Here is a 12,615-nt window from a genome sequence, read left to right as displayed (position 1 = left end):
CAGGATATTTAAAAAAAAAAAAAAAAAAAAAAAACGCTCAGGAAAGGATTCACAATTGGATGTTGGAGATAGCCAGGTGCGAGCCGTAACGGGGTTCCGTGAGAGACAAGCAGGTGCTCTGCCGCCACAGAGTAACCCACCAAAGAAAACCATGCGTGGGTGTGTGGACCGCAACTAAAGGAATTCAAAAGCACCAGGCTGAAAAACAAATGTGCCACATTGGTAGAAGTTTCAATGCCCGGAGGATATTTCTTCCCCACTTTCTGGCCCTCACGCAGGAAAAACCACAGATTCAGATTCCATTCCAGCGACTCCACTGCGACGAATGCTTCTCGCTTAAGTCCTCTTCTCTCCCTCTTTTGCAAAGAACATCTCAACGTGGCAGAGAAAACTCTAGTACTCAAATTTGGCAACACCGTCGAGACACAATCAATCGGTGCAGTTCCTACCGCAGCCCTAAGAAGAATTAACTGCAACTTAAATCTCTCCCCCATCAGCCTCCTAATCTCCGTCAAGCCTGGCGGCGCTCCGCTTCTTGCATCGTAAATGACGACGGCCTTCAATTCATCGTTGTTTCGTCAGGGAGGAAATCCGTGCAGTTGGCCACAAAAAGGTGTGAAAGTTTAATTTGTGATTTCTAAGTCAAAATTTGATCATTCTTTTTTATAAAAAATGTTGACCAAGATAATAAAAAAATAAAAGAATAAAAAAGATTAAAAAAGATTATATGCATGGAATAGAACCAATTTTGTTTTTGTAATGTAGTTGGAAAACATAATTTTTATTTACTACAACTTAAATAACTAAGATAACAAAACTTCCGAATAAACTACATTTATAATGGTGTTTTCATCTTTATTATTTTTAGCATATAAGATCTTGATTATATTTGTAGAAATTGAAACCCATGCCATTAAGCACACAAAAGTGTTCTTGTGTGTTTCCATGGGTTCTTGTGCATTCTCATGAGTTCCTCGAGTTCCCATGTACCCATGTTTCTTTGAGTTCTTGAAGGTTCTTGTGCATTTCCTAAGTTCTTGTTAAATGTAACTAACTATTTTTTAAATTTGTTGGTGTTGTAGTTGATTATGCTTGTAAAACATGTATTATCAATAATTCATTGTTTAAAATCAGTGTGTTTATTAATGCATTGTTCAAAATTAATCTTATTATTAATGTTTTATGAAACATGTCTTATTACTAATTCATTGTTCAAAATTAAGTGGAATTTTTTTTAGTATATTAAAAATTATCAAGTTTTTTGTTTATAAATTAACTTGATATCATAAACACCAATAACATGGACATGTAAAGTAATATACAATGATCGAAAAATAAAATTTAATATATATATATATATATATATATAATTTAAAATATATCGAATTTAATTTTTTTAATAGAATTATTTGTTTTCAACTCTCAAATTTATACATGATGCTTGTTTTAAATATGTTTATTTTGATTTTTTTTCTTGAATACTTTTTTGAAATAGAAAAAAATAAATGGTAGAATAGACAAAATCATTAATTATAGCAGACAATTATTTTAATTTCTCTTATTGAAGTTCTAACAATCCATAATACTACTAATCTCCAAAAGAAGTAAAAGAAGAAATAGTTATTAACTTTTACTTTGAGTCAAACACATTCAATGTTAAGATGTTGTTCAAAGTGACTCTTGTGCTTAGGTAAATGACAACAACATAAGATCAAGCTCCAGCATTCTCGTGCATTCTTCATCTCTCTTGCACATGAAATCATATTTGAAATAGAATTGATTAAGTCCCTTCACGTCCTCAGCTTTAATACTCATGTTATATCATACACCACAATTTAATAATATCAATGCAACTACAATAGCAAAAAAATAATTCTACTCAAATAAATTCCACTAAAACCATGTCTATCACACTGCATAATGTGAATATGTGATAAAGTGATTTGTTGCCTTCATCAATCATATCACAATAAAATCATAATTACTTGCAACTTACCATTATTTTAGTCTTAAAGTAGTACAATCTTACAAAGTTGAAGATATCTTCTTTCTCAAAACCAATTCTATTGCCTAAGAGGTGCTTCTTGTTATACTTAAATAAGCACCCAATTGCATAGTTTATCAAGACCAAATTGTTTTGCTTATACACATCTTCCAAAGTCAAAGTATCCACAACGTTGGCTCAAATATATACAATGTCTTATTATGTATATTTGACCTCTTTCTTTTTAGTGTGTTTCTATTACTCCCCTTTTTTGCCACATTTTTTTATTTGCCCTTCTCTACAAACTTTGTTCTAGTATTTCTTTAGTTCTTCCTACTTTTGTAGCTCTCTTTTCTCTTCTTTGATTTCCATCACCTTACATTTATTTGTAGAAGTTTTTTTTTAATACAATTGAAGAGTGAAGTATTGTTTTTCATATGGAATATTGATCTCTTTCTTCCCTCACATTATCTTCTTGTTGTCAAAGTAGTGCATATTTGTTCTATGAAAAAAATTAATGGTATTTTTGTTCCTATTGTTATTACCTACTTGCTCATTGAAATTTTCTTTGTTAAATATGTATTCTAAATTCCTCTCGAGTTGATGAACTTCCAAATTCTTGTTAGGTTATACTTTGCTATTTCAAGCAACTTGTAGACAAGCAAGTTAGAGAAACAAAAGTAATCTCTAATATGTACTATAAGCTTGCAAGATATATTTGATATAGCATTCTAATAGGGCCAAGGTTGTTTAGATAAGCTTATGCATGCAAATTTATTGGTAATAACTTCTACTGGCAACTATGGAGATCGATTTTAAAGAGCTTCTAATAATTTTAGTGATTTGAAGAGTATCTTTATTTTTTTTCTTTATTTTTGATAGATAGAAGTTACTATTTTGAACATTCAATTTTTAGTAGCTAGTAGCAATTTGTCAAGGATTGCCATATTATTGGAGATATTTACAATCTTCAAGGTGAAGTTATGTGAATTTTGCATGTTAGAGGAGATAGGCATTCAAACTCTTAATATGCATAAATTTTGAATTCATTCAAGAAATTCTCAATCTAAAAACATCCATAGTCTACAACTCCTCAACTTCAATATACATGTTGCATCATACACCACAGTTTGATAACATCAATACACCTATACTATCAAAAAAATAACTTTTCTCAAACCATATTAATCACATTATATAATGTAAATGCATAATAAAATATTTTGTTTAAGTAGATTTTCATCACCAAGAACTTGTTTATTTTCAACATCTTCAAATTGTATATATATATATATATATATATACATTGCCTCTATTCTCACTCTTTGATTTTTCTTTAGTAATATTAAGTTGTTATAATAGTAGTACTTGATAAAGACGAGCATTCCATGATGAAAACTCCAAAAAAGAAAGAAGAGAAGTATAATGCTCTCTTTTTATATTGTAGTAAGTCAATCCAGGAATAAAGCTTATTCAACCACCTTAGAAATATTTCATAACTTAGATGCGTGAATGTTGATACGACTTTCATTAAAAGGTCTACCATACAAATTGACTTCTAATACTTATTTTGGTTTCTCTACACTCAAATTCAATGCTTCTATAGTAGCCTTTGCTATATTTTTCAAAAGTTTCAAAAGCCAAGTTTCAATAATGAAGGTTGTAAAAGATATCCATTTGAAACATTGTTCCTATAGTTTGAGCACTAGTAAATCAGTTCTTTTTTGTATGTGAGGCCCTTATAAAAAACTTATCAAATCCTAAAGTATAAATTCATACTTTCATCTACTTTGTCCTTCACATTTGAGACCTTTGAAGTGAAGAAGAATTAGGTGTCACCATCTTACTTAATTTCTACATTATCAAATTTTTGATATAGTTTTATGTGATAATTAGGATCACATTTTTAGACAACAATTCTACTTGCATTTGTCATTGATACTTGCTTCTTCTTAGTGTCTTTTATAGCAATAGTTACTCTTATTACTCTTGATAATTATCAATCATTTCTTTTACATCAATTTTTTCAAAATCTCCACTTATAATTACTAGTTTGATAAATAATTCATTAAATAATTTGTGCAATAGATTTGTAGAAGCCTTCAAAAAGAACTCACATAAGTAATCCCATAAAGGATCTAAAAATTTTCTAAAGGTGGCTTATAGCCAATTAAGGCTATGTGCTAATACATCTTATTTATTCATACTACTATATACTATGCTCTCAATATCAGCTAATTTCTTATTCATCTTTAACACTGCTTCTACAACAACTTCATTAGAACAATTCTTAAGCCACTTCATACAAGAATTAAAAAGATATAATCTTGTCAAAGAAACCATGTTGCTCTCAAGCTTCTTTCTATATTTTTTCTATGCAACCACTTCTATTTTGAAATTAGAGATATTTCCAAAGAGCTATGAATCGGATTAAGTTGCCATGACACTACTGTAAAGTAAGGGCATCTTTCCAATAAAAATCTCCAAAACCAATATCTTAATTTGGCACAAAAATGTCTAAATCACATGCATCAACTTGCAAAGGAAAATTGCTACATCCATTGCAATATTACTCCTTTTTCTATTATCTCCAAAATTCCTATCATGTACACATATGTGACTTCAACCACAACTTGCACAATTCTAGAGACAAAGTAAAGACCTATGAGGAGATAAGCTCATCAACTTTTCCAACATCAATAGTACACCAATTCATATAAGACTCTCCAATTAACTTTGAAGAAATACATGTAAGCCAACAATGTTAACAAAAAGAAACAAATTAAAAATCCTAACAATTTAAAACGATCTTGTTGCAAAACAACAAATGTAAATCTCATATGGATCAACAATTGAAACCCTCGTCACTTCTCTCCTCTACTACTCTTAATTAATTTGGCATGTGAAGAAGCTATTCTTGAATCCCTAATAACTTGATTCTTGAAGATATCCAAAGCTTCAACTACTTTGTATCTCTCAAGTTCTTAGAGTTCCCTTCTCAATAACTAATCAAAATGCATTTTATTTTTTTATCTTATACCTGAGTTATTTTATATAATAGATTATATCATCCATAATTATTTATCTTGTTGTCATTAAATATATGATTATCATTCTTTACAATTGCATAGAAGGATTAATTTGTAAGATTAGATTTTATATTATACAAAATTACTAGAAATTATTATGACTATTGGTGTTTATTTTCTATATATAGAAATTAGACTATTATGGTTTTTATTTTATTTTTATTTCTATTGTATAGATGAATGAATAATTTATTTATTTCTATATAAATATATTGAATTTAGGTTATAATAAGTTTTGTGTGTTTGATCTTTTAGAAAGTATATTATTTGAATTTAGTAGTTTGTGGAGATTCTATTAGATGTGGATAGATGTTGAAACAATAGAAAAATTTATGATAAATATTTTAAAACATAAACTCAAATAAGTAATAGGTTTATTCCAAAAGATTGAGGAGTATTAGCAAAAGCAGACCAAACTAGAATAGAGTATTATGAATAACATATTATTATTAAAAAACAAGAAAGTAGATAAATTGAAAAAAAAGAAAAAAAAAGAAAAAAAAAGACTTAAGAGATAAATTATCAAGCTTAAAAATAATTTTTGCTTTGTTTTTGCATATAATAATCTTCTAATACTTTTTAATGTCTTGCCTTTGTAATTAATAAAATTAATGGTCAAACTTCTCTCTATATTTTTGTAAGAAACTTTGTAATAAAACTTTTGAACAAAGCTATAAGCATAAATTATGTATATATATATATATATATATATATATATTGACAAGTAAAGAAAAGAATAAAAATCTTTGAAGAAATTTTTTAAAAATATATATATATTTCTTTTAGATTTTTTTTCTATTATTAATTCTAAACATTCTAAATACATATGAAAAATGTGAAGTTTCAAAAAAGATAAATATCTTTAAAATCCTAATTTTTTATATATTTTAAAGATTTTTGTATTACAAAAGACTTATATAATATAAAATTTTAAGAAATAATAATATAATTTTTAAATTTATTAATTTGAAATGATTTTATAGATGTTTTGTATTATAATATAATTGATTATGAACATCACAAATTTTTTATTGAACATTTCTTTATGTTCAAATATTAACTACTAACATAAATAAAATTCAATAAAAATTTAATTTGGTTATTACATCTATAGTTGTCAATCTCATATCTTGTTAGATATTTAAACCATTCCATGTAATGATGATTTTTAATTTTGAATTTTTTATATCTGCAGACATTAATTTCTTTTTAAATAATTTTAATTGCTACAAAAAATAATAATATTTTATTTATAAAAAGATTAAAAAATGTTATCATAAGTATCCAGACATTAATGTTGAATGTAATTTTGCAAAACCATTTTAGTTATATATATACAAATAGTGAAGCCTCTTTAAATTTATTTTTGAGAAAGATTAGGTGTAAAAAACATATGTTCATAACATGCTCTCATACAACAATAATAGTTTTCATACAAAGATGCTTAAGATTTTGATAAAAATATGATTCATATTTATGTATGTATGCTAATTGAAAATAAAATAATTTTTAAAAAATGGAGAAGAATTAAGTTAAAACCTTAAAGAAAATGATAATTATTAATTGATGCATCAAATATTGTTGTTACTGTATACATACAAAAGCAAGGACTTTATTCTAATTTGATGATGTTCAAGTATAGAGTTTATTTTTCTAATGTTCATGTAATAAACATATAAACTAAATAGAAAAATATTTTTAGTTTATTCTTTGTCAAAGCAAAATATACATATATATACATCAAGAATAACTTTTGAAATGCTTAAATGGTAGAATTTAAACTAATTGAGTAGCTTCTGTTTGTGTTGCACTGTTGAGCAATAGTATTATTCACAAAAGGAAAAAAATATGTAGGCAAAAAATTATTGCAACAAAAGCTATATTGACTAAAAATACATAGACTAGAGGAGCATGTTTCTAAATTGTTATTAAGGCATTAAAATAATTCAGCTCGAAGCAACTCTCACGACTTGACAGTAAATTACCTCTCTTGAATCTGATTGTTGATGGTAGCATGAAGTTAATAGGTACACTGATTGGTAGCTTAACTCTCAAAACGATTCGTCGTAGCAATTTCTATCATTATAATACACATATTTCATCAGGAAGGTGGTAGGTTATCTTGTTCTGTTTGAAAACCCCCTAGAAACAGAGCGTTTTCTTAACTGGAAAAGTTGGTCAAACGGTGACTGATCATGCTCACTCCTTGTGAGGCCCGGGCACTCAACTGCAGGGGTTCCAGAATGTCTGTTGTATTTGTTAATTCCTCGCTAACTGCCCACAGTTTAAAAGATAGTTCTGTGTCTGTAGCTCTAGCACTGGGATTTGCTTTTCGGCTATCCTCGTAGTATCCGCCTGTGAGACCTTCCATTTCGGAAGAATTTGCCAAGTATACTGATGTTGATGCACCTTGCTTGGGAGTCTGCACGAACACCATCAGTGCAACTATGAAAACCAGTAATGGGTTGCGCATTAAACGCTGCCTATCCTCAGTTGCGTGCCTTGCTGGAAACACCATTTTAGAAGTGCACTTGACTGATCCATTTCTAAAGTGATAGATTCTCCAGTGGTTCCCAAAAGAAATACCTTTAAGCCCAACAGTTTAGTCACTACGGGCCTCAAACCCGAAAATGGTAGACTCCTATCCAATGCTTGAGGAAACACGTATCGAATCAACTGCAACAGACATATCAAGCTTAAGAATCGAATCTGAAAGTTCATAAAAGGCGGCGATACACATTCAAAGCCCAACATTGCGTTTTAGATTATAAAATCAAGCCTTATAGTATCAACAAAATCTCGCTCCGGATAAGGACTAACCTCAGTGTCCACTATGCCAGGGTGCATACTGTTTGACGTAACAGGAATTCCCAAAGATGTGCAGCGTCGTGAAAGCTCGAGGGAGAAAAGGCAATTCGCTAATTTCGATTGCCCATAAGCTAGCCAATTATTGTAACCTGCACATATTCCAACACCAAAACCGAAATGAGTTCAAGTTTTGAAACAAATCTACTTTACTGTGATATACTTTACTGTTAATGTTAGCCCTGTAGAGATTTGACAGCCGTGCCTCGTACGTGAACTGCATTCAACAGGGCCACCGTATAGCAACGCTTCCTAATTTTCTATGAGTACAGTCCAAGCACGGATTTGTAATTCTTGAAGTCTCGAGGTAAAAAAATGAATCCGGAAGATTGGAAGTCGTAGTACTCCGAGATTTATAGTTGAGATCGTTGAAGTCAATGTTCCCAATTCGCTCAGCTGCTGAAGCCAGGACCACCACTCTTGACTTCATTCTGCAACACCATTGTCGGTTGGATCAAAAAACCGACTTACACAATGTTCCAAACCAGCGACTCCAGTTAGTCACAGCTTGAAGTGACATGATTCCAGGAGACTCTACAAAATCGATTGTGATCACTCTAAACTTGAAATAACTAAAAGACACTCTCCTCGTCTGATGAAGACTCGTCACTTACCCTGGTGAGGCACATGATTTGAGTTTTCCGAGCAATAAGGAAGTAAGGAGGAAATGGCCCAAGTGATTCACCTGCACCAAGATAAATTCATCAAACCTTCGATATATAGAAGCTCAAACCAACTCAAAGATTAGCCATAAAAATTGCATCTAAGACTTGTTTCTTACACGTAGATAGGGCGCTACCATTTAGAGCCTAAACTCGAATGCAGATTTCATCGCTTAATGTCGCAGTTGCAGAATAGATCAATCAAGCTTTGTTCAATTCCATCAATTCACAGGCTGTTCAGAGTAGAGACTCTAACCCCGAGTTGGTACTCAAAGCCATCCACAGTGTACTGTTGAGGACATGCCATTACACCTGCATTATTCACCTGTCCAAATCATAGCTAAGATTCAACCATTGTTGTATAACTATAAACTAAATCATCTACATAATACTCTTTTTGGGAAGAAAACCTCGGACAGGATTCACGATGCGATGTAGGTACTGATTACAGTGCATTAGAGCGAATTTGAAGTTATTTGAAATAATTACACAGAACTTCCAAGTTCAGAAAATTGGCAAAAAGACTTAAAGATCAATACTTACAAGGGAGTTTAATGGGAGACCAAGGTGCAAATACCCTGCTGCAAACTGTCGGATCGACGCAAAAGAAGCCAAGTCTAATTCCATAACCCTGTCCAATTCCAGCAAGTTTTCAATATGATGGTACAGTGAACTCCACTGACAGTTAAATGCTGTTCATTTTGAGCGAACGCACGAAAAATTCCGAATGCAAGTGAAGCACCTAAGACCTGACAGAGGGGTTACTAGATTCTCGAATAATATCTGCCACAGCTTGCTTTCCTTTCTCTACGTTTCTGCACGCTGCCTTGAGCCAACCATAAATATGTCAAGAATACGAGTGAAGGTCGCACCTTGAGGGATACTGAATGATTGAATTGGATTGCAAGATGAGCAAAACATCAGATAGGAAAGAAATAGCATCAATGCGTGCGGTGATTCTCACCAATGGTGACAGCCATGCCCTGCCTTGCGAGCTCCGTGGCGGTAGCTTTTCCTATACCTGGAAAAGCAAGTGATCAAGGAAACCACCAATTTACAGCTACAAAATCGAGTACCTCTCGCGTTTCTACTACTGTTCTGCAATATACGAATCAGACCTAGTTCGTAAGCCCCTGTGCAGCCACACAAAACAAGATTCCAAGGGCTTCATACACGTACCAGTGTTTCCACCGGTGATGATTACATGTCGCTGGCTAGAAGATGACGAAGATTGCATCGCCCTACACAGCCCTTTGCGACAATTTTTCTGTCCGCACAGCAATACACGACAATTGGGCATTAGAATACAAACAGAAAAATGTAGCTGCAAGTTCATGTACCAGAGCTACCCATCAATTGAGCTGCGCCAAGAGTATCCTCAGGACGTGGCGTCCATTGAAACAGCAAGCCCAATCGCAACTACATTGACTTCATGATCTGCAAGGGCTGAAGATAAGCAAGCAATTTGGCTGGCACCCGAAGGAGCGCTTACCTATTCTCTATGATTTCGATCAACATCTACTCGTGCCAAAATCAACAATGCACAATGCACAATTTCCTCTGTGAGAATGGGTCGTAATAATGACCAACCCAAACCAAAACCCACTACCATACCTTAGCTACTTTTCTTGCCAACATCGACTGAAATTTAAATTCATCAAGCCTCGTCGCAGAATTGGGGATGCGCCACGAAGGTCTTGGCAACAAAGAACCAATACAAGTTGCAGCAATCGCCATCGAGAAACAATCACGTGAGGCTGAAAATGACAGCCAACTAGAAGCAGAAATCTGATCACCTCTAGTAGTTCACAACCTCAAATCCTCAGTGCCAAGTCACGAAACCATCCCCACTTGAAAAGTACCAGCGTTTTCGAATCTCACTGCAAATTCCTGACAACTACTAGCATCGAACCGATCTCGAATACTCTAAATGACCCATTTGAAAACGCCAACGCAATCAACAAATGGACGAACTAAGAACTTGAGGCTGGCATTCAACCACGCCTTTCTCGCCCCCCGATAGCTGAATTGCGGTGGTCGGGCCCACCGACAGTGTGCGCTACAATCCTTCGGCTCTGAAGCCACGAAACGTGCCGCCATTCTGAAAAATCTTAATGATATTGAGTCCCGATTTATTATTGCTTTGATTTTGTGAGCTAAATTTTTCTCGAAAATTATATTTTTCCATGCCAAAATCCATTCTCGAAATGCCACCCGTGAGGCACCGATACACGTAGTCAATCTTATTCTCAGTTTTCAGTAAGTTTGATCCAGGTGCTCCTTTACAATTGCTGGAGTGCAAAACTCGATCGTCATGTCATGTGTCGATTCTTTGGAAACTCGACGTCGGTGGTGACTGCAGTCAAGTGGTCGGAGCACGAAGCTGAGCTCTGAGCGCTGTACGTATGATTCTAAGAAAAGACAATTGCAGTGAGTGGAACAGGAAGAAAGAAAGTTCTGTTCTTCAACATGGGCTTCTTCATTTTACTGCAATAGGTGGACGATTAAGTATTTCTCTCTCATGTATTCTACACCATCTCTAACACTGTGAACATAGAGTTTGCAGAAAGCACACAAGTGAATTGAGGATTTGAGAGTGGGTATCGCTAATGCTATAATATTTCTTGTTATTGTTACCACAATCTACCATTTATCATATTAGTTTAGTGTAAGGTAATTGGGGAAATGTCATAATGTTTTATCACAATGGTATAATTTGCAATTAAGTTTGCCTTTTTTGCAAGTAGGTGATTAAAGTGTTATTGTTTGCAAAGGTGTTAGTAGTGTCAAGCTCCATGAGAAAGAAACATTCACACAAAGTTGTGAAGAGAGTGGTGGATGCATCACATATGAGGACAAGAATGTACAAGAGGAGCATTTGATAGAAGTGCACAAGATTGTGAGGGACTTTGCATTGAGTGGATGGTAGGTTGTGGTGGCAATAGCAAAAATTGTGGTAGCATTAGCAATACCATTGAGAAAAAAAGACTTTGAACCATTTTTGTTATTATTATTACTATTATTTATTTGTCCTTTGAACAACACTTCAAGAGCATAGAAATTTTATTTTGACACATATTTTTGTTATTGAGTTTTTAAAGTGACAAATACATTCTAAGTTGGAAGTTTAGGTATTTCACTATAAAACTTGTTAATTTCTTGACAAATTCTTTTAATTCAACATGCTCCTAGTCATATAAAGAATGCTATTATAAGTATAATATTTATTTTTATTAATTATTAAAAATATGATTTATACTAAAGTCTTTTAATAAGTGTTTTGAAAATTTTAGATATAGTTTTACCTAAAATATGTATATATGTACATATATATATATATATATATATATATATATGTACATATATATATATATATATATATATATTTGTTTATTTATATTTATTGACAATGATATTTGACATAATATTTTGCATTTGAATATTTGCAATTTAAAAGTAAATGCTATTTGGTAGTAAGTGATATGGATAATATAATAAACACAATTCTTAAAGTAAACAATGGCCTTTTGTTCTATGATTACTTATAATTTGTTATAATAACTTTAAGAAGATATTAAAAAGTAAAGATATATTCTTAAAAATATGTATCTTACTAATAAAAAAAATCACATTAATTAAGTTACATTTTCTTTTGTAAAAAATCACCAAATTAGGACATCATTTAGATATGTATGTCTTAGTATCCCTTCTAATATTGTTTAATGTAATTTAGTTCCTTTACAATTCTCTTGTAGATTAAAAAATTAATCTCTTAAGATTTATTTGTTGTTGTACTTAATCAATAGCAAGTCTTGCATTTCTAACCAATTATATCCAGCCATTTTTGGAAATAATCTTAATTTAGTATATTTTAAATGAAGAATTTTTTAATAAATACAAGAATTAGTTGGGTGTGTTTTGCTTTTGATTAATTGTTGTTTGATTAGTAGTTTTTTTAATAGAAGAATTAAAGTTGCACGTTGTGATTCTTACTCAAAATTTAGTATTGTGAGTT

The 12,615-nt window shown here is 31.9% G+C and overlaps 1 protein-coding gene across 1 annotated transcript; it reads right to left on the bottom strand.

Annotated features, from left to right (window-relative positions):
* Nucleotides 1-7,043: 7,043 nt before the first annotated feature.
* LOC112273947 (uncharacterized) lies at nt 7,044-10,570 on the bottom strand. The gene is made up of 11 exons (XM_024503029.2): nt 10,215-10,570; nt 9,780-9,867; nt 9,565-9,621; nt 9,350-9,422; nt 9,144-9,231; nt 8,857-8,925; nt 8,553-8,623; nt 8,284-8,369; nt 7,894-8,030; nt 7,660-7,749; nt 7,044-7,495 (listed from the first exon to the last, which is right to left on the bottom strand). The coding sequence occupies exons 1-11, from the start codon at nt 10,335-10,337 to the stop codon at nt 7,235-7,237; spliced, it is 1,143 nt and encodes a 380-aa protein (XP_024358797.1). The 5' UTR covers nt 10,338-10,570; the 3' UTR covers nt 7,044-7,234.
* Nucleotides 10,571-12,615: the final 2,045 nt, after the last annotated feature.

Source organism: Physcomitrium patens, chromosome 21 (assembly GCF_059467195.1).
Source record: "Physcomitrium patens ecotype Gransden chromosome 21, ASM5946719v1, whole genome shotgun sequence".
NCBI classification, from domain to species: Eukaryota; Viridiplantae; Streptophyta; class Bryopsida; order Funariales; family Funariaceae; genus Physcomitrium; species Physcomitrium patens.
Note: the sequence above shows the minus strand (reverse complement) of the source record. Positions and strands in the feature narration are given on the sequence as shown.